At 42.7% G+C, this 23,631-nt stretch overlaps 1 protein-coding gene across 2 annotated transcripts in view; it reads left to right on the top strand.

The window, feature by feature from the left end:
- PLEKHG2 (pleckstrin homology and RhoGEF domain containing G2) overlaps positions 1 to 23,631 on the top strand; it is a 138,791-nt gene that overhangs the window by 64,928 nt on the left and 50,232 nt on the right. For both annotated transcript variants that reach the window (XM_089679795.1, XM_089679796.1), the window contains one exon: positions 20,004 to 20,104. In XM_089679795.1, the coding sequence (XP_089535921.1) occupies positions 20,004 to 20,104 (101 nt within the window). The remainder of the gene's footprint in view (positions 1 to 20,003; positions 20,105 to 23,631) is intronic.

Here is a 23,631-nt window from a genome sequence, read left to right as displayed (position 1 = left end):
TACTGGGATTTACACACTCAACCATCTCTAGGATTGACAAAGAATGGTCCGAAAAAGAGAAAATATCCAGTTAGCAGCAATTGTGTGGACAAAAATGCCCTGATGATGTTAGAGGTCAGAGGAGAATGGGCAGAATGGCTAGAGATAATAGAAAGGCAATAGTAACTCATGTCAATATGGACCAAAATCTCTAAGGAATGTTTCCAACATCTATGCCACAAAGAATTAAGGCAGTTCTGAAGGCAGAAGGGGGTCCAACCAGGTACTTGCAAGGTGTACCTAACAAAGTGGCCAGTGAGTGTAAAGGGCATCCTATTCCCTTTATAAAATTTGTTGCCTGTCTTTTTATTTTTACTAAATCTGATAGACCCCTGTTACAGTGTACCCTAAAGCTGAACTCCAGTCCAACATTAAAGGCACACACTAATACAGCTATGTAATAATCAATACATTATGCATGCTTTAATGCAAGCAGTGTAAGTACCCTAATTTGACTTGATATCAACCTTTTGCTGTTTTTTTTATACACAGGACTGGATGAACAGAAATACAAACCTGTCAGATATAACAGCTCCCATATATGTATTTCAGTTGTATATTTAGCTGTTTTCCTGGAGCTCAGCAGTAATTTATTTTACAATATAAATTATGCCACAGGAGGAGTAAGAACTCTTCAAGATGGATAGGGTCAGGCCAGGAACTATGGTAGAGGTATGCTGCTGGAGATTCCCTCAGAAGATAAAGGTTCTCCCAACAGACTCCACTTAGCTAGAATATAATTTTTCGGTGGACTGACCATTTAACTGCTATTCTTGAGTCCTTTCTCCGCCTCTGCTTTCCCCACTTGCTTAACTTTTTTTTTAATATAAATCTTTTGCATAAGAAGGTTATGTAGTGAGATAAGGAAATGAGACGGCCTGCCACCCCCTACTTCTGCTGCCCTCTCACCACATACTAGAGCCTGTATCGCAGTAGATCCAACTCTGTCTAATATCTTTATTCACAGCAGGGAAGCCCTGTGCTATATGCACTATATAATTTACAATCTACAGATCAAAACAACAACGCGACATGTGGAAGCCAATTCCAGTGTTAGGCTAGGAACATGCCATCATATGATGGATGAAAGTCCAGCTGTCCATGCCATAGAGCTGTATTATTAGCTCAGAGGCAGCTGTGCGCTCATTTTCTCCATAATTGTCATTTCTCTATGAGGAAGTGGTGCGGTGGTTTTGTGGTCTCCAATGAGGATTCTGGGATGCTCAGCACTCAAGCTGTCTGCTGATGTATCGCTTTAAGGATGGAATTCTCCAACACATGGGGCAGTATCAGCAGATGGTGTTATAGTTCTTTTTGATTACAGAACTATCTGATGTTAAAGAAGAACTACATGCAACAATATAAAAAGGAATTAAAAGTGTATGAAAACCCCAAATTTCTTCTCACCTTTTATTTCTGTGACAGTTGGAAAATGGTGGATTTCCTATTACTTTCTGTGCCAGAGGCAATGCCCATCAAGAGCATGAGAGGGGACACAAACAGCCGTATCTTACAGCAATATATGCACATTTCCCATTGTTTAATCACTTTAAACACCCTTCAAGTGTAGAAAAATTCCTGCTGATCTGCCAGAAATGCACTCAGCTCCTAATTTCCTATTGTGGGCTGACAACACAGCATTTTTGTGGACTGAATGGTGTCAGCCCTGCCCAGTCTTCATTGCTAAACTACTCAAATACCCTACTGTCTTTATATCCAAAGCAGAGGCACTGAAATGAGAACTAGGAGGGCTAAATAGACTCTTAGAGATAACACAGGAAGGAAGCACAGGGTTGCTCCAAGTTTCTGGCAAGATCAACAGTTTTTGTGTGCTTATAAAAGATATTTACAAAATGCTTTAGGAGGTATATTTACGAGACCCAAATGGAGAAAATAAGAGATGTTCATTGTTAGACTTTACATAGTTACATAGTTAGTCTGGCTGAAAAAAGACAAAAGTCCATCCAGTTCAACCATTAGAAGAAAAAAAAAAAAGTTATAATCCTATACCTACAGTTGGTCCAGAAGAAGGCTAAACCCCCCCCCCCCCCCAGCAAAGCATTATCCAATTTGCTCCTGCAGGGAAAAAAAAATCCTTCCTGATCCCCCGAGAGGCAGTCGGATATTCCCTGGATCAACTTTACCTATAAATGTTAGTATCCAGTTATATTCTGTGTATCTAAGAAAGAATCCAGGCCTTTTTTAAAGCAATCCACTGAGCTGACCAGAACCAACTCTTGAGGGAGTCTATTCCACATTTTCACAGCTCTCACTGTGAAGAAACCTTTCCGTGTTTGGAGATTACATTTCTTTTCCTCCAGCTGTAAAGAGTGCCCCCTTGTCCTCTGTGATGACCTCAGGGTGAATAGCTCTACACCGAGTTCACTATATAAACCACTGATGTATTTATACATGTTGATCATATCCCCCCTTAATCTCCTTTTCTCAAGAGAGAATAAATTCAGTTCCTCTAATCTTTCCTCATAGCTGATCTCCTCCATGCCTCTTATAAGTTTGGTTGCCCTTCTCTGTACTTTCTCCAGTTCCCCAATGTTCTTTTTGTGAATTGGTGCCCAAAACCGAATTGCATATTCCAGATGAGGTCTTACTAATGATTTGTACCGGGGTAATATGATATCTCTCTCTCTGGAGTCGATACCTCTTTTAATACAAGAGAGGATTTTGCTTGATTTACAAACCTCAGCTTTACCAATGTCAGTTGTGATGCTGACACCCATGAGCTATGGAAGGTACTGAACTCCATCCCTTACCCAATAAGCAGCACCACTCATTGTGTGAGACACATGGGAGTGTAATTTAGTGTATGTAAGAAGAACGCTGTTTGGTAACAGTTGCTGAAGAACTTGCAGACAACAGACACTATCTGGGCTTATAGTCCTCAGTATTAACTCACATGCAGTGTGCCAACAACAGCTCTTGGTTATGGCATACCTCCTGACTTTCTGAAATGACAAAGAAAAGTACATTTTAGACAAAGGACATACCTTTGCCACACCCCTGCTTGCAAGGACTATAATGAATAAATGCTCAAAAAACATCCGATAAACTCACTTATTTTTTTTTTATATTTTTTATTTTTATCCTAGCATTAATTTTAAGGCTTGGATGAAAATTATAGTGGAATATAGTCAGTTTGCCTTGTTAAAGCGGTAGTAAACTCTCTCTCCGTGATGCTGCTTTTTAAAAAGGTATTCCAACACATTCTGCGGTATAACTCAGCCGCAATCGCCTGTTCCTTACTTTATTCCAGCTGTTTTAAAATTTGTGCTTCCCTGGATAAGCCAGCGCCATCTTAACTATTGTTTTCTGAGTCTGTAGTCCAATTTACTTCCGCCTTTTCATGTTGTCCTTTCTGTAATATTTCACATGCGCAATGGTTTCTTAGCCAAGCCTTGTTCTAGTTCCGAGATTACTATGGCAACCATGTCCCGCCAATCATGTGCTTGTCACTGTGGGCTGCAAAGTGGCTAAATAGTTAGGACTTCCACCTGGCAGTACTAGGGTCATTGGTTTGAATCCCAGCCATGGTACTACCTGCCTGGAGTTTGCATGTTCTCCCTGTGTCTGTATGGGTTTCCTCCCACACTACAAAACATACTAGTAGCTAAATTAGATCCTGTCTAAATTCGGATCCATCCTGCGGGGATCGTTGGCTTGCTTTACAACTTAACAAACAAATTGCTCTTTTCATTTATCCCTATAATACCCTTACTCAAATAAATGTATGTAAATAAAATCAAATATACAAACACAAACGTGTAATAACACTCAAATTGGATGAAAAAATAAAAATAAAATAAAGCTATAGTGTCCAAAAATTGTCTTTCAACCAAGTCAGATCACTTTTCCTCCTCTTTCATAACTTCTTCTTGTGATATTATATATGGAATTTCAAATACGATGATCCAATGCAGAAAACCTCAAAAAAAATATAAACCGCAAATAGTGTATTACCTTAATTACATATAATTGTTTGGATTCACATTTGTTTTATGGTATAGTAGTAGTGGTTGCAGTGTGTTGAGTTCACTGTCACAATTAATGAGATATACTTTACATGCATTTTGGGTTATTTTGTTGGTGCACATCTAGAGTATATATATAGATAATAAAAAAAATTTTTTTTTTGGTTTTTTTTTTTCCACGGTTTTGAACACCTTTTTATGGAGTGTGCATGACACATAGTGCACAATTATATGTAATTAAGGTAATACACTATTTGCGGTTTATATTTTTTTGAGGTTTTCTGCATTGGATCATCGTATTTGAAATTCCATATATAATATCACAAGAAGAAGTTATGAAAGAGGAGAAAAAGTGATCTGACTTGGTTGAAAGACAATTTTTGGATACTATAGCTTTATTTTAATTTTATTTTTTCATCCAATTTGAGTGTTATTACACTTCTGTGTTTGTATATTTGATTTTATTTACATACATTTATCTGAGAAAGGGTATTATAGGGATAAATGAAAAGAGCAATTTGTTTGTTATATCACTTTCAAGGGTGAAAGTATTTTATCTTTTCTTTCTTTTGTTGTAGCTATTTATACTTTGGGAGTGATCACAATATTTATATTTGCTTTACAACTTACCTTTTTGTGGAGCTGGTCCGGTGTCATCCCATGCGGTAGGAGTCACCCAGTGTGGAGCGCACCCCCTGCAGCTGCCTCGGGACTCCACTGTTCACACTCCCTGTGATGTTTAAGATCACATGGGATGTAGAAGGAAGGGCTGAATGATACTCTTGAGGAGTGTGTACATCGGACATAACAGAGGGATGTTTGAGGGGAAACAAGGGACAAGGGGATTTTGTTACGAAAGAGGGACCATGCCTTCTAATGACAGCCAGTTGTGACTTCCGGGGTAAAGTAGAAATATCACTTTTTTATATTATTAAAGTGGTTCTGAAGCCTAAACATTTTTTTTTACCTTAACACATTCCCTGTTGCTGGACCACAAAGCAATGAGTCTGTAGGGGAGAGAACTGGGGATAGTATGGATACTGCAGTGAGAGCTATTGTTATTTTACAGAATGCTGGGTTGGGGTCATTTATTTCTTTATAAGCTTGAGTTGGCCATTAGGCATGCTCTACTAAGCTATGCAACTATCTGAAAGCCTGCTTTCTGAATGCCTTCAATTTTTTTTGTACTGATATGTCACATTGTATTTTTGGTTATCCCCAACTGAAGAGTAAAAGCACAGTGGCTAAATGGTTAGCACTTCCGCCTGATAGTACTAGGGTTGTTGGTTCAAATCCCATCCATAGCACCAGCTGTCTGGAGTTCTCCCTGTGCCTGTGTGGGTTTCCTCTGGGTACTCTGCTTTCCTCCCACACTCCAAAAATATGCTGGTAGGTTATTTGTATCCTGTCTAAATTGGCCCTAATATGTGAGTTAGAGACCTCAGATTGTATGCCCCTTGAGAGTTAGGGACCAATGTGAATGTACTATACAGTATATATGTGTGTGTATAAATTGATGGTGCTATATAAGTGCCTATAATAAAAGAGTGAAAGTCACAACAACAAAAAAGTCAAACACATTGTCTAAACTTTCTCTCTTGGAAGTCGCACAAGATGGATGCTGTCTATGCTCCATGGTTTATAGCTCTACATCTGCATTGTGATGAATGTTCAGTCTGAGCCATTATTTAAACTGGTGGCCAGTTAGTATTCCTGGAATGCCAGAGATTGCTGAGACCCAGCGTCTTTCTGACACATTCCCACTGGGCAGGGGTCACTGTGTGAGTGAGAGCAGACCACACTCAGATGCAGTATGGAGTGTCAGTACGGCCCCTCTGCTGCTCTGTTCTGTGTGCAATGTGTATGGCTTGTGTGTCCTGCTGGGCAATGTTTGGTCGGTCTCTCCCCTCACACATCAATCTCATATATGGGGTCAGCCACATCTGCCACATGCTTCAGCTTCATGACCAAAAGGGTTCTATTTTACGCAAAACATTTTTTTTTTTCGGTTTACAGTTGGAACTGAACAAATCAGTATAGACAAAAAAACATGAAAATATTTGCAAAGGACATTTTCCCCTAGTGTTAGTAGTAGTTGTTGATTTTGTTGTTTATTTTATTTCAGTAATATGTTATTAGCCCTGAGATATTAAAGATTACACAATAGCATTTATATCTGTCGCTACCTCAACTGGTTTTTTTTTTTAATAATTGTGTAGCTCAGATATAAAATGAAGAACATCATAAAATTGTGAGAATCTCACACATCAGTCCCTGTCCTAAAAGAATTTACAATCTGATCAAGTGATTGCTGCCAACACCACAATCACACCCAGCAAACTACAATTCATCACCTCTCCCCTTCTTAGTTTCCTCTTTTGCTTTGTAACAACCTAGCATGTTGGCGGCAATGGACAAGACATAAAATGTTTAGTAACAAGCTTCCTTGTAGGCTTTTTCAACATATACAGAGGTTCTATTATACACTGTATATTATGTATCCAGTCTTACATTGCACCAGGAAATGAACTGTATTAGTTTTTGGTGCGGAGCACCAACTCGAACAGAGCAGTGCCTTACCGTAAGGCATCCCTCATGTTAGCCCTCTTTGTAACCCTTACACTAACCCTCTTTGTAACCCTAACACTAACCCTCTTTGTAACCCTTACACTAACCCTCTTTGTAACCCTTACACTAACCCTCTTTGTAACCCTTACACTAACCCTCTTTGTAACCCTTACACTAACCCTCTTTGTAACCCTTACACTAACCCTCTTTGTAACCCTAACACTAACCCTCTTTGTAACCCTTACACTAACCCTCTTTGTAACCCTAACACTAACCCTCTTTGTAACCCTTACACTAACCCTCTTTGTAACCCTTACACTAACCCTCTTTGTAACACTAACCCTCTTTGTAACCCTTACACTAACCCTCTTTGTAACCCTAACACTAACCCTCTTTGTAACCCTAACACTAACCCTCTTTGTAACCCTTACACTAACCCTCTTTGTAACCCTAACACTAACCCTCTTTGTAACCCTTACACTAACCCTAATTGTAACCCTAACACTAACCCTCTTTGTAACCCTTACACTAACCCTCTTTGTAACCCTAACACTAACCCTCTTTGTAACCCTTACACTAACCCTAATTGTAACCCTAACACTAACCCTCTTTGTAACCCTTACACTAACCCTAATTGTAACCCTAACACTAACCCTCTTTGTAACCCTTACACTAACCCTCTTTGTAACCCTAACACTAACCCTCTTTGTAACCCTTACACTAACCCTAATTGTAACCCTAACACTAACCCTCTTTGTAACCCTTACACTAAACCTCTTTGTAACCCTTACACTAACCCTCTTTGTAACCCTAACACTAACCCTCTTTGTAACCCTAACACTAACCCTCTTTGTAACCCTAACACTAACCCTCTTTGTAACCCTAGCACTTACCTTTCTTGTAACCCTAAGGGTCAGTTCACACTATAGAAACGCAGTCCAGTCCAGATGAGTTTTTGGAGCGTTCTGGTGCATTTTTGATGCGTTCCAGTTAATTTTTTCCCCTTTTTCTTCAATTTCAATAGGGATATGTGCATTCCAATGAGTTTTTTTGGTGTGTTTCAGTGCATTTTTTTTTACCACATTGCAGTACAGTTCTGTGCAGGAAAAATGCAGCCTGTTCTCCTTTTTTTTCTGCATCCAGACCACACTGAAACTGCAAGCACTGATGTGAACTATGACATTGACAACCATATAACCTACTTTCTGTGCGGTTTGGATGCAGAAAAAAAAGCAACTGAAACGCATGTAGTATGAACTGGTCATTAAGGCTAATAGACACGATCAGAAAATCAGATGCAAAATACTGCTTTTGTAGCGATCATCTGATAATCTGATCATTAGTGCACAGCTTTTGAGAACCAATCATGGCAGTTCATGCAAAAATATCCGAAGGGACAAACATGAAAATTTTTCTTGTATGATAATAGAGCAAACAATTTTCATTTAATCACCACAGTATTAGTATTTGTCCGAAATAAATCAAAAGACCAAGACCAATCATGCTCAGAAACAAAAGAATATATTATAATACAGTGAAATACATTACATCACTTCCAAAGTTGTATTTTGTCATATGAAAATTTTAACTTCTTCATTTTCCATACAAGACTAGCATGGAAAAATAATGGACTATCATTCGTCTGATATTCTCATTGTGTGTACGAGACTAAACTCTATCTCTGTAATTCTAAAACTAACCCTCTTTCTAACCCCAAATTTCTTCCACTCTATAACAATAACATATTATAAGGGTGTTTTCAATAGGGTGGCCCACATCAGAAGGTACTTAGTATACTTTTTTTTTTTTTTTAAACAGATACATCATCTAATAATTTCAAGACCTTATTTTTACGACTCCTTCAGTCAGTAGGCCCATAAAGATGCTCAACCCCATAATGAACACTATTACAGAGTCATCCTTTCCATGGATATTCCTGTCTCCTCTGTGTGTCTTTCCCTTGTCTCCTCTCCTTTCCTCTTTTAGCCTCCCTGATGCTAGTGAGGCCTCCTGTGTCATTCCAGAGCTCAGCATCTAACCCTTCATCCGGTTTGAGAGAAATACCGTATTTGTAAACAGAGTTTCCGCTGAAAAATCTGCAGGGGTTCAATTCCTCAATTACACAAGAGGGAGAGCAAGCTGCTCACAAAATACCTCTGGGGGGGGTCTCAATGGAGCCGCTATGCTGCAGAGTTTTGCAACAGAGCATAAAGATTCTTACCAGCAGTCTAGAGGGAACAATGATAGCTCCACATGGATCTTTTCAAAATTCCTGAATGTTTTAATGCACTGGTATCATCCTATTAAGTCATTTCTAAGCAGCTCTAGAAGAAACTAAGGCTTAAAGCAAGGATGAACATTTAGGTGCCACTAAAGCTTAGCTTAAAAAACAGTAACCACCACCCCATGTTTCTTCAATAAGCTTCATAAATGTTGTTTTCATTGTCCTAGTTATTGTCTTACCCGCAAGTCTTGACATTGCTGGTTCCAAACGACCGGTGAGCATTGTCCATTTAATCTAGGGCAAGCACTACCCGCCTCATACTACATCACCAGCTTTTATCAGGGCGCATGCTTACCCACTAATACATTCATTCAAGTTATGTATATAACCTTGGTGTGTTCCTGATGTGTCCTATGATGCCTATGATGCTAGATGTAGCATTGTAGGACACATCAGGATCACAGAGGGGAGGGTGGCTACATTACACCTACAGTGAGATTATTTATTTATTTATTTATTTATCGAGTTTATATAGCGCCAAAGGGTTTGCTCAGCGCTGTACAATAGAGGGGCGGGACAATACATGAAACAGTACAGTAACATCAAACAGCACACAAGAGGTAAGAGGGCCCTACTCTTTCGAGCTTACAATCTAGGAGGGAGGGGGTAGAGGTACAGGAGGAAATGGCTGTGGGGGATGGAGTGGTAGGAGGAGGGAAGGGCAGCGGCTGTTAGGTGAGGGTGGGGTAGGCTTCCCTGAAGAGGTGGGTTTTCAGGGAGCGCCTGAAGGTGAGGAGGGAAGGTGACAGTCTGATGGATTGGGGTAGTGAGTTCCAGAGGATGGGGGAGGACCTGGAGAAGTCTTGCAGTCGTGCGTGGGAGGAGGAGACCAGGGAGCAAGATAGAAGGAGGTCCTGTGAAGAGCGAAGGGTACGGGTAGGGTGGTACCTGGGAATCAGGTCGGTGAGGTAGTTAGGGGCAGTGTTGTGAATGGCCTTATAGGTCAGAGTGAGCAGTTTGAATTTAATGCGTTGGGCAATGGGGAGCCAGTGGAGGGAGAGGCAGAGGGGGGTGGCAGAGGTGGAGCGGCTGGTGAGGTGGATGAGTCTGGCAGCTGAGTTCACGATGGTCTGAAGCGGGGAGAGTTTGCACTGGGGTAGGCCGGTGAGGAGGGAGTTACAGTAGTCAAGGCGTGAGATAATCAGGGAGTGTACGAGTAGTTTAGTGGTGTCTGGGGTAAGGAAGGAGCGTATCTTGGCGATGTTCCGGAGGTGGAGACTGCATGTGTTTGTCAGTGATTTGACATGAGGTTGAAAGGAAAGGTTTGAGTCCAGAATGACTCCAAGGACTTTGGCTTGCTGGGCGGGATTGATGGTGGTGTTGTTGATAGTGATGGAGAGGATGGGGGGGGGGCGCGGGAAGGGGGAAAGACGAGAAGCTCGGTTTTGGAGAGGTTGAGTTTGAGGAAATGGAGCGACATCCAGTCAGAGATGTCGTGTAGGAGGTGGGTGATGCGGGCGGAGAATGTGGGGGTGAGGTGAGGGGTGGATAGGTAGATTTGAGTATCATCAGCGTAGAGGTGGTAATTGAAGCCGTGGGAGTGTATGAGTTTGCCAAGGGAGGAGGTGTAGATGGAGAAGAGAAGGGCTCCAAGGACAGAGCCCTGGGGGACCCCAACAGAGAGGGGGAAGGAAGAGGAGGTGGCACCGTTGTAGGAAACGCTGAAGGAGCGTTGGGATAGATAGGACGAGAACCAAGAGAGAGCGGTGTCTCTGATGCCAAGGGAGAGTAGTTTGTTAAGGAGGAGGGGGTGGTCAACTGTGTCAAAGGCTGCGGAGAGGTCTAGGAGAAGGAGGACAGAGTAGTCGCCTTTGGCTTTGGCGGTTAATAGATCGTTGGTGATTTTAAGGAGGGCAGTTTCGGTGGAGTGTAGGGGACAGAAGCCGGACTGTAGTGGGTCAAGGAGGTTGCTGTCAATTAGGTGGGCGCTTAAGCGATCGTAGACCAAGCGCTCAAGGAGCTTGGAAGTGAGTGGCAGCAAGGAAATTGGTCTGAGGTTGTTGAGGTCGGTGGGGTCAAGGGAGGGCTTTTTGAGTATGGGGGTGATGTGCGCATGTTTTAGGGGGGAGGGGAAGACGCCAGTAGAGAGGGAGAGATTGAAGATGTGGGTAAGGGAGCGGATGAGGGAAGGGGGGGTGACCGGAGGAGTTGAGAGGGGATAGGGTCCAGGGGGCAGGTAGTGAGGCGGGCTTCTGAGAAGACTCTGGTGACTTCCTCAGTGGTAGTAGGGCTGAAGGAGTGCAGTGATGGGGGGGGGTTACGGTAGGCAGGGCCTTGGGTGTGGTGGGGGGCAGTGCCGTTGCGGGGTCACAGGAGGGGAGAGATGAGGGGGTGATGGAAGGGGGGAGGCTAGATGGGGAGGTAGATTGCAAGTTGACTATGTCCTTGCGGATTGCGTCAATCTTGTTATGGAGATGAGTGGCAATCTCGTGGGCGGTAAGTGAGGTACTGAGTGGAGGAGGGGGGGGAGAGAGCAGGGAGTTGAAGGTGGAGAAGAGTCGGCGAGGGCAGGTGGAGAGGGTGTTGATCAGGTCAACGAAGTAGGCCTGCTTGGCGGCGTGGAGGGAGGAGGTGTAGGTGAGGAAGGCAGATTTGTAGAGGGAGAATGCATGAGGGGACCTGGTTTTGCGCCATAGTCTCTCCAGCGCACGACTGATCATGCCGCCACTCCCAAAGAAGGAAGTTTTAAGCACCGATATTTTTGTATTAGTATTTGATTAAACATAGCTATTCAGATACATTATTCTGAGTGACTGAAATGTTTTGGAAGATTACATTTGTTGTTATGATTTCGGTTTAGTAACACTAAAGCAAATCTAAGCTCAAAATGTTTTTCATATGATGGGGAATTGTTAAAAACCCTGTGATTACTTTTTTTCATGTCCTGTTGGGGAGATTTTCCCTTACTTCTTGTCTTAAGCCAGCCATACATGGGTCAAATTCCAAAAGAATTGTTTAAAAAATCTTTTCTAAGAACTTTTGTTTGAATTTCGCACTATTAGTGAGGCCACAGCAATGGGTGATTTTCAAGCGACCATCAAATTTAAATTTAAAGGATCAGGCATGTTGGAATTTGGAAAAAAAATTTTTTAAATTAAAGAATTTCAAATCAATAATGGGAGAATCGTGCGAGAGATGTAATTGAAAAAGAAATGAACATGAGCTGTGACCTGGAAAGAAAAGAAAATTCTTGGCCACAAAAATTCTTTTCTGTAGCAACATGACATGAAATTAAAGGCTTGGTTGGTCAAATTTTGAAATTAACGGTGGCACCATCGAATTACAAAATGCACAAAATTTCTGATTTTCTAAAGAAAATTTGTTCAGAATTTGACCTATGTATGGCCTACAGTAGAGACACAACAGTGATATAAAAACCTCTTCCAAAGTGAGGGGATATGTCTCTCGTGGCAGATGTTACCAGGAAAGAAGACAGAGAGAGAGAAAGAGAGAGAATTTGCTTTCTCTTTATGGTGAGAATCAGGAGATACTGTCACTCTTCTGAATACTAACCCATCCACATTCCTTCACCATCTCTGTAGCATAGATGGGTATATGGAAGTATGTGGCCTTCCCCATGTGGCAGAGTTCTGGGGCCAATGGTCAGGCTCAAACACAGGTAGGAGGGAGCAGTGAGGTCATCCACCAGGTCCAACACCATCCAACAGCATGTTGGACTCCTGCAATGGGGGGGTGATGACGGAGCATGAAAATGATAAGTATACCTTGCTGGGGGGGGGGGGAATATCAGAAGACTGTCACTTTGCTCTGAATAGGGCAAAGTATTTTAAGTATTTAAGCCTTGTACACAGAGGCCGAAGATCAATCGAAATCATCCAGCTTGGCAGGAACTGGCTGACCTTTGGCTCGTGTGTACAGCTGTCTGTTTTACTGAAGTGGGCCTCACGGCCAGCTTATGTCGAACAGGCATGCTGGAAAACCAGCATCCATCACTATCTGATCAGTGTGTTCTGGCTGGGGGAATAACCCTGTAAGAATAGAATAGCACAGCAGGGAAGAACACAGCGCCATCACTTGTGTTAGTACAGTGATCTCTCAAGTTTTTTTTTTTTCAGCCCGCTGGGTTGAACGAGAAAAAACTTCTAGTGCGTATGTGGCTTAAGGCTGGCCATACATTATACCCTTTTCTTGTAAAAATGTATCTTTAGATTTACCAAAAAGCATATAATATGAGGTCAAACCTAAACAACACTTTCAGTTGTATTCAATTAGGCAGGCCCTTGTACTATATAGTTGAAGGTAAATCTGAAAGAAATTGTACAGAAATTGTACAGAAAGTTGTATAATGTATTGCCAGCCTTAGACACTGTTGTGACAAGATATCCGCCATGCAGGGAGGGCATTGTTTTCAGTGATTTGGCCAACTCACACACTTTGGTGGAAGGACCAGTATAGGACAAACATTGCATAGCAGGAATTCAAGTTTGACTATGTGATGGGGAAATATGCTCCCAAGTGCGTATATATTTACAAATTACACAAAGTAACAAAGTTATTTTTAAGATGAACATACATTGATAAGATTATTATAGCTGGCCACACAGATTCTTCCATCTATGCTAAACAGAGCAGATGGAACAATTCTGAACAATTGACTTATGTTGAAGGATCCAGGCAGTACCAGCAGGGAAATCCATGGCTTGATATTCGAGCCGTTTATGGCAGTCTTTACATCCAGCTGATCTCCTTTACATATATAAATGGAAAAGATGATACATTCCCTTTAAATGACTACATACTGGCTGCGGGTTAACCTATAATTACTTCATTCTGTGCATTAATAAAAATAGCTGTGCACCAGACAGCATCTGAGACTGGAAACCAAAAGAAAAAAACATCTGTGTCTAATAAAATGATTGCTAGGTGTCACAAAGGGTACTGGAGTAAAGTTCAGGAAAACGAGGGACTCTTGACAGAAAATGCCTTGCAATGACATCCGGCAGTGCCCCTTTTTAGTACAGAGGTCATTTTTTTCCCTGAACCCTGATGCAGATTTACTGCTATATACAGTGTTAATGCCTTTCTGGATATTATTATGTTCATTGTATATAGGAACTATTGCCAATATGCTTTCCTACTAAATAATCACATTATTATGAAAACTGGAAAAAGTACAAGAGTTACTGCTGACAAACAATAACATTTAATAGATTAATCTGTGTTTTAGTTTTGAGTGGATGGTAATGGGTTGTTATAAGGGACTCTGCAGGGTTGTTGCCAGTGTTTGTTACTCTTTAACTTAAAGTGTCATTAAACCCACATCATTAAAAACTATCAGTAAATGATGTATTACCTGCTGTTCATATTCATTCAATCACTGTAGGTTTCAGTTTATGTGTTCTGCAAAAAACCTGGTTGATACTGCTGTTCTTTATCTCCCCTTCCATCCATGTCCCCACTGCAGTTGGGGACTTGGCAGAGCAGTGTTGGCAACTAGTGTGCATTGTCAGTTTTCAGTGGGTTTCTAAACTGATTATTTCCTCCCTATCCCATCTAAGCAGCCCATGTGACTATAGAGTCACACATGTGGGCGTATACACAGTGGAAAAGAACAGCCCACTTCCTCCCTCTTCCTGCATGACCACTAACCAGCTAAACACAATGGGGGTGGGATATTACATCTTGATTGATGGAGGTTTTACCTCCCTGTTATTCTAATACACAGGCCGGAGAGGAGTGATACAGCCTATGACTGGCAGAAATCTGCCCACACCATGCTATTGACAAAAAATAATAAAGATTTTTTTTTCAAATATATACTTGTATGACAATTTTAGAGTTTATTGATATTAGTTATTTTTACTCTGTATCCCAAAGGCTGTTTTTTTAGTTTGAACATGTGACCAGCAGCAGAGGACTAGAAGCTCCTCCTGCCACTGTTTCCCTGCAGACTGGGAAAGAGCTGGGTCATGTGACATCTGTATATCGGTTAGCAAAAAGTATTCAGATTTTTTAAATTAAAATAACTACAGTGTCATCATCCATATAGAGAAAGAGAAGGGATAATATAAATTAAACAGTGTGTGTTTAGTATCACTTTAAAGTGTAACTGAGCATTTGTTCTGTGTGAATGGGCCAAACTTGATTGTTCTCAGTCTATATGCTCTGCAGATCGAGAATGTGTGAATTGAGAAAATACCCTATTATCGTAATTGGATATTGATATAATAAAAAAGTAGCTTCATTTAGTGGCCAATTAGAGGTAGAGTATTTTGCCCATTCACACATTCGATCTGCAGAGAATATAACCTGAGATTATTTGAGTTCGTACAAAATTATATACATTCAGTTTTGATGGATTAACACTCCTTAGTGTAAAATTCCTGTATAAGTGTAGATTGTAGAAGTAATGCTGATATTTTTTAAATTATTTGGATTGGGCTGTAATGGTTTAGTTTTCTTGCCCAAAACATCTCTGAGGCGGCATCTCCAAACCTCCGATCTGGGTCTGGAGCAGTACACATTTTATCCTGGTCACATGCGCTGCTTTCCTAGGAGTACTGCACCATGCCATATATTCCAACCGCTGTCTTATATCTGTATGTACTATTATGTGGGTATACGCATCTAAAAAAGGCAGAATGGAAAGGAGAGACACTGAAACCACCACTCAAACTGACCATAAATAAATTCCTTTTCCATGATTTATTTTGTACTTTAGTATATTTACTTTAGGCTGGACATTTCAGAAGGTGGTTGCACATGCAAGAATGATCCTGCTGCCCTAAGGCTAAGGACTTAGAGGAGCGCTGATCCACACCCCGTAGGTTTCTATGCTTGGCCATGTTTATTTTAAGCTATTTAGTGGAAGCAATCTAACTAAAAGCAGGAAGTTATTATGAGGTTTTATAATGTGGCCATGTAATTTCATATACAATATTTCCTAGGACCAGGTGCACCCTATTGTGCAAGCATTGCAAACCTAATGACATTTCCATATTCTAAGAAGATAATGTTGCTGTACCGTTTGAAATCATGGTTCTACAGAATGACTGGCCTTTGTTGTGGAAATGGAAGAGTGTGACCAAGCTCTGGTAGGCAGGGTGAAACATGTCAAGAGGGCATGTGTGGAGTGGCGGCTGAAGCCAACACCAGTATCCTTACTGGGGAGGTTGATGTGGTAACCGTCCTTTTTCTTTCATTGCTCTGAATTGATGTTAGGACACCAACTCCCACTCTCTGTTACTGGTTGGGGTTATTTCAGGCTTTCTGGCTTCGAGTACAATTGGGTGTGTCTGAATAGTTTGACAGAAGAAAACCTGGCAGGGCTGACAACACTCAGTCCACAAAAATGACGTGTGTTGTCAGCCCATAAATGGAGTTAGTTGAGTGCATTTCTGGCAGGTTAACATATATTGCCAAAAGTATTGGGACACGCCTCCAAATTATTGGATTCAGGTGTTCCAATTACCTCCATGGCCACAGGTGTATAAAATTAAGCACCTAGGTATGCAGACTACTTCTACAAACATTTGTGAAATAACAGGTTACTGTCAGGAGCTCAGTGAATTCAAGCGTGGTACCGTGATAGGTTGTCACCTATGCAATAAGTCTATCTGTGAAATTTCCTTGCTACTAAATATTCCACAGTCAACTGTTAGTGGTATTATAACAACGTGGAAGCAGCTGGGAACAACAGCAACTCAGCCACAAAGTAGTAGGCCACGTAAAATGACAGAGTGGGGTTAGTGCATGCTGAAGCGCACAGTGCGCAGAAGTCGCCAACTGTCTGCAGAGCTAAAAACCTTCAAATTTCATGTGGTCTTCAGATTTGCACAATAACAGTAGTAGTAGTGTAGAGAGCTTCATGAAATGGGTTTCCATGGCCAAGCAGCTGCATCCAAGCCTTACATCACCAAGTGCAATGCAAAGCATCGAATGTAGTGGTGTAAAGTACTCTAGAGCAGTGGAGACGTGTTCTCTGGAGTGATGAATCATGCTTCCCTGTCTGGCACTCTCATGGACATGACTGGGTTTGGCGGTTGCCAGGAGAACGGCACTTGCCAGACTGCATTGTGCCAAGTGTAAAGTTTGGTGGAGGGGGGATTATGGTGTGGGGTTGTTTTTCAGGGGTTGGGCTTGGCCCCTTAGTTCCAGTGAAGGGAACTCTTAAGGTGTCACCATATCAAGACATTTTCATGCTCCCAACTTTGTAGGAACAGTTTGGGGATTGCCCCTTCCTGTTCCAACATGACTGCGCACCAGTGCTCAAAGCAAGGTCCATAAAGACATGGATGAGCAAGTTTAGGGTGGAGGAACTTGACTGGCCTGCACAGAGTCCTGACCTCAACCCAACAGAACACCTTTGGGATGAATTAGAGCGGAGACTGCAAGCCAGGCCTTCTCGTCCGACATCAGTGCCTGACCTCACAAATGCACTTCTGGAAGAATGGCTAAACATTCCCATAGACACACTCCTAAACCTTGTGGACAGTCTTCCCAGAAGAGTTGAAGCTGTTATAGCTGCAAAGGGTGGGCCAACTCAATATTGAACCCTACAGACTAAGACTGGGATGCCATCAAAGTTCATGTGCGTGTAAAGGCAGGCATCCCAATACTTTTGGCAATATAGTGTATACGTTTCTTTAAAGGGAAATGTGCATGTAATTCAAAGATGTACTGCATTTTTTTTTGCCTTGACATACATTTTAAAATATTTTCACCTCCTTCACCTCTCCAATAACTGGAGACTTTTTGTTCAGGAAATGCCACATCAAGGACTAAATCTGTTCTATAGGTAAAGGATGGTTCTATTCTTTATTACAGGGTTGCTCAACATTTTGAAGAGTGAGGGCTACTTTAGTGATTTGGTACTTGATCGTGTGCCACAAAAAAATTAAATGAACATTTTTCTCCTGCAGCCACTGAATGCTGGCAGGAGGGAGAGGAGAAATTATTATTATTATTATACAGTATTTACAAAGCACCAATAGTTCGCTCAGCACTGTACATTACAAAGGGGGACAGAACATGTGACAGAACAATACCAATACAATGCAAAACATGAGGGGATTGAGGGCCCTGCTCTTTGGAGCTTACAATCTAGGAGGGAGGGGATAGTGGTACAGGAGGAGATAGCTGTGGGGGATGGAGTGGTAGGAAGAGTGGAGGAGGTCGGTCAAGTTAGCAGGGGGTGGGGGTAGGCTTCCCTGAAGAGATGGGTTTTCAGGGTGCGCCTAAAGGAGAGGAGAGTAGGTGATAATCTGATGGGTTGGGGCAGGGAGTTCCAGAGGATGGGTGACACCCTGGAGAAGTCCTGGAGGCGGGCATGGGAGGAGGAGACCAGTGAACTAGAGAGAAGGAGGTCTTGTGAGGAGCGGAGTGTGCGTGCTGGGCGGTACTTGGATATTAGGTCAGTGATGTAGTTCGGGGCAGTATGGTGGACGGCTTTGTACGTCAGTGTTAGGATTTTGAATTTGATCCGTTGCGCAATCGGAAGCCAGTGGAGGGATTGGCAGAGGGGGGTCAGCTTTTTGGGTTGCAGGAGTAAAATGGAGAGGATTGGTTCCTGTATATGCTGCCTCTGCCACCCCTCCTGTCCGAGTATAAAACAGAATGTGACAGGGAGGCTGCAAAGGTCCCTTGGAGCATGGAGCGGGGTCACCATTGTGACCCCTGATGCTTCACCAGGGTTGGTTGGTGGTTGTGGTAAAAAAAAAGTCTCAACTGTGGGGTTTTACCCCCCCCCCCCAAAAAACTGCAAATGTAAACGAGCCCTTACTGTCCTGAGCCCCCTCAGGGCTTCGTTCACACTGATGCACCATGGTTTACACGCATCACGGGAGGTGCGCAGTGCACCTGCAGCTTTCCTGAGGGTTAGTTGCGATTTACCATAGACTACTGTTATATCTTGTGGGTGTGGTGCACTTTCTGAAAGCGCACCAAGCCTGCAACATATAATAGAAGTTTATGGCTCAGTGCAGCTAACCCGCAGGAAAGCCACATGTGCATTACACTGCACCCGTGGATCTGTGTGAAAGCAGCCTAATAATTATTAACCCTTATATAGGTGATAATATGCTAAATTGCAAAAGCGCAGTGTATGAGTTGTTTTTTACACTGACCTTATTTTCCTCTTCATCACTCTCCATCTTCGGGCTGCTAGAAAGGTCCCAAGCAAAAGTCTCTTGGTATCAGTCTGGGACAGTAGTGGGCGCTACAGAGGAAGAATCGGATTATGCGGTTTCTGCTCCCTCCGCGGCCATCTGCTTCTTCAGCAGCCGGCACCAGCTCAGTGCACTCTGACGCTCTGGGATGGTGGGTTGGCAAGCCCAGAGCATTATTAACAAGTTGCCAACCCCGGGCATGCCCTGGTTTGAGGTCGCTGGCCACATCAGAAGGCTACAGGTTGAACCCCACCGCTTTATTAGGTCTCTAAAATTAACAAAAGTTATAGCCAAAACTTTGTGTTTCCATTCAGCCAAAAGAACATTCGTCAGGTCAGATGCTGATGTTAGATGAGAAGACCTGGCATTCTAGTTCATCTCAAGATGTTCAGCTGGGTTGAGGTCAGAACCCTTCAAGTTCCTTCACACCACACCCATCAATCCTTCTCTTTTTGGATCTGGATTTGTGTGCAGAGGTACAGTCAGGCTTGATCACAAAAGACCTTCCCCAGACTCTTGCCACAAAGTTGGAAGCTCAGAATTGTCTAGGATGGCTTTGTATGCTGTAGCATTAACAGTACCCTTTACTGGAAATACTTGAACGTAATAAATTGGAGGGGTGTCTACGCACATTTACCTTATAATGTATTTTGCTAGATATTTCTGCTTTGTCACAACCTGCAGTGCTTAGTGTTATTCTTATTGAATCATCTGGACTACATTGTGCCAGCATGCAGTATAACATAGTTACATAGTTAGTCTGGATGAAAAAAGACGAAAGTCCATCCAGTTCAACCATTAAAAAAAAAAAAAGTTATAATCCTATACCCACAGTTGATCCAGAAGAAGGCAAAAAACCCAGCTAAGCATGATTTAATTTGCTCCTGCAGAGAACAAAGTTCCTTCCTGATCCCCCGAGAGGCAATCGGATGTTCCCTGGATCATCTTTACCTATACATGTTAGTATCCAGTTATAACAATTGTGCCTTCTCTCAACAGGATTATTTGGGCTGCATTATAGACTGTGGTCAGCTCCCCCTCAAACCCGAGCAAGTCAGCACTTTATTCTGCAACATCGAAGATATTTATGAGTTTAACAGGTAAGTAGCATCCGTGTGAAATACATATTGGTCAAATGATGCCTATTATTTAGCTTGAAGTATGCCATTTCTTATAAGGGGTCTTGTACACAGAGTCTGAGTCCATTCAGCAGAACTGCAGCCATCTTTTCTCTGCCCGCACAGCCCATGTGCAGCATACAGCCTGTCATTGACATGAATATTTGTGTGCTGCTGTACTTGTGTTTACGGCAATGATACCATAACATGAGTACAGTTTACAAACGTATAAACATATAAAAACAAGGACATTTTTCCATCTTTCTGCATATGCCAGTTTGATGTACTCCTGTTTATGATTGTACTGCCATATACACAAGTAAAGGTATACAAAGCCATTCATGTCAATGACAGGCTGTACATTGCACCTGGGCGGAACTGCCTGTGTACAAGAGCCCAACAGCTTTTTCAATTCCTAGGAACACTGTAGCCTTTTAAATGTAGATAAATAAACATGAAAGTGGTTTGCTTAACCATAGTGTTTGGTGCCTTTATCACTAAAGTGATCCTTCACAACGTGCTGTTCCCTTGCAGTGCAGTACTTGGCATATTGTGTGATAGGCTAGGTTCACATATGTGCGGGTAGTGCTGCTGTGAATCCGCGCAAAAATCTGTGCAGCCGCACCACCCGCACAGAGGAATGCGGACCCACGGGCGGCTGCCATTACTTCTAATGGCACACTGCCCGCACTGGGCTGCGTTTTTGGAAGAAATGCAGAGACTTCTTCCCTGCGTGCCATGGGGCATGGGAGTCCATTCAAATGAATGGGCTCTTGTGCCCGTGCAAAACACTGCCCGCATGGCCGCATATATGGGAACCGGGGCTTAATGTCTATTGCCCTAAGGCAGGCCATTCATTGCAAGTAGGATGCTGATTCACAAACAGAGCTGCTGTTAGAAACCACAGGGCCCCATACAGCCAACTTGACAGTCCCCCCCCCCCCCCCAAAAAAAAAACAGTTTACAACGCTTCAATTATGAATGAACACAGTGAGTGATTGGTACGGATCATTCATTGTGTTCATTCGGGAAAGGGTTTAGTAAATGTGACATATTTGCCGGACCCTTCCCCCACTCTCCATCCTGAAGGATCCTATTATGTGCTTGCAGCTGTCAATGGAAAATAGAGGAGGGAAGCCAGCAGCACTGGGGGGGGGGGGGGGGGGGGGCTGGGAAGCAGGGGGAAATGTATAGAGCACAGGGAGGGTGATGTGTGTGGCAGGGGGCAATTACTGGAACTGATTCCCTGCATGGCTCTCTCTGCAGCAGCTGAAAGCCAGCGGGAGGGAAAGGAGAAAAAGCCAGCTTTCAGCTTCTGCAAGGAGAGCCATACAGGGAATTGGTTCCAGTAATTGCCTCCACCCTCAACACTGTGGTCACCCTCCCTGCCCACATCCAATTCACCCAGCTGTCTGGGCCCCCCTGCTGGCCTGGGCCCCATACAGGAGGACAGGTGGTATCCCTCTATCCACAGCCCTGTTCACAACAATAGTAATGTAAAGATTCAATAGATGTGTTGTGGTGTGTTGTAGTGTAGGTCTGTTGGCACATACAACATTGTGCGTTGGTGAGCCATGTTAAATGAATGGCACTGCAATGTCATGCATTATGATAACACACTGTAAAACATGTATTTTGTCAAGCCTTACCACAAAGCATGTTATAAACTCAGCCTTAATGTATTTTTTCTACTTCTTTCTTATGGATGCGAAGTGAAGTAATCTGCCTTGATAGTAAAGAGGAAGGAAGATATTCTGCCTCCAACTGATGTATTAATGATTTATCCCTTGCTGAGACCTATATGCCTGGCCTGGCCTATGGCCTATTATTATTATTATTATACAGTATTTATAAAGCGCCAATAGTTCGCTCAGCGCTGTACATTACAAAGGGAGACAGAACATGTGACAGAACAATACCAATACAATGCAAAACATGAGGGGATCAAGGGCCCTGCTCTTTCGAGCTTACAATCTATATGCCTGGCCTATATACAGTCACAGTGGACTGTCCTTATCAGATAGCTGAACTCACCAAACACCTGTTTTTGTAATGTGTTCCCGGATGTGAACAGCCATATTCATCCCAATAAAGACAGGATGAAAAGGAAACAACCTAGTAGGAGGGAACACAGAATAGAAGACAGAAAAAGATGGTGCGATAACCAAAATATCCGCAAGGCAGTATGAACATTAACCATGACTATGCATTGCATAATATTTTTGACCAGTCACAGCTAACAACATAATTGTATACAATGGATGGCATGACAGGAAGCCATCCATTGTATACAATTGACATGTGATTGGTCACATGACACTGGCAATGGGCCGGTGTAGTGATATGTCATCGGCTGTGCCCCGTGGACACAGCCGGTGACAGATCGCGCCGCTGCGCAGCCCCGCGGCTGCATGAGCGGCTCGTTTTGAAAGTACGTCATATGACGCCCAGTCACAACAGTGAGTGTCCCGCCCAGCCATCAATCTGCTATAGGCCGTGCGGGAAGGTGTTAATGGTTGGAAAAAGCCAGTCTAACTCCCATACTAAAGCTCATCAACGCCTGTCTAACTCCCATACTAAAGCTCATCAACGCCTGTCTAACGCCCATACTAAAGCTCATCAACGCCTGTCTAACGCCCATACTAAAGCTCATCAACGCCTGTCTAACTCCCATACTAAAAGCTCATTAATGCCTGTCTAACGCCCATACTAAAGCTCATTAACGCCCATACTAAAGCTAGAGGAACATTTTGTAAAAGTTAGAAATTTAGTCAAGTGTGAACAAGTCCTTAAAGTGGACTGTTTAGTACCATTACAATAATGCATGATGGAGTCTGTCTATTTCACATATACAGCATCAACTTACTATTCTACTGTCCTTGCCAGGGCACCAGCGTGCACTTTCATATTCATCAGCCCTACCTTCAAAAATTAAAAAACCTACCCTTGAACTTCAGTCCTGTTATTTTGGCTAAGGAGATATGATATCAGTTTCCTTCAGGCAGCTGGAGGTTTTCCACAGTCTCCTGTTCACAGTAACGGGACTGATCTGTGTCAGACATTTAACACTGCCAAAAATTGCATGGGCACCAGGATTTGCATGGCTGTCATGCCATAGCCACCATCTCAGTCCAGGAAGTAGATACTGGCCCTGAATAATTCTTGAACAAATATGGTGCTCTCCTTCTGAAGAGGAAAGACAAAGGGAATGTCAGGGGAGTACTGTGATCTCTTTGAGAAGTAATACATACCTGGAAGTGTTTTACTTACTAACCATGCAGACATTTAAAGTGTATCTAAACCCACCAAAAAAGTAATTTTTTTACCTAGTGATTTTGGGAATAACACACTTTCTGTCCCTGGTTGGCTATGCTCACTCATACACTGTATCTGTGAAGGGGAGTCATGGTTGTAACCCAGGCTGGCCTTCAAACATGTCTTCAGCCGGCCATAGGTGGATTGAAATTTGTCCTGTTCAGCAGGGACCATCCGAATTTCGATCCATGTAT

The sequence above is a fragment of the Staurois parvus genome, unplaced genomic scaffold (genome assembly GCF_062004578.1).
Source record: "Staurois parvus isolate SC_StPar_1 unplaced genomic scaffold, SC_StPar_1.0 ptg000232l, whole genome shotgun sequence".
NCBI lineage: Eukaryota > Metazoa > Chordata > Amphibia > Anura > Ranidae > Staurois > Staurois parvus.
This window is presented reverse-complemented; position numbering and strand designations above follow the sequence as displayed.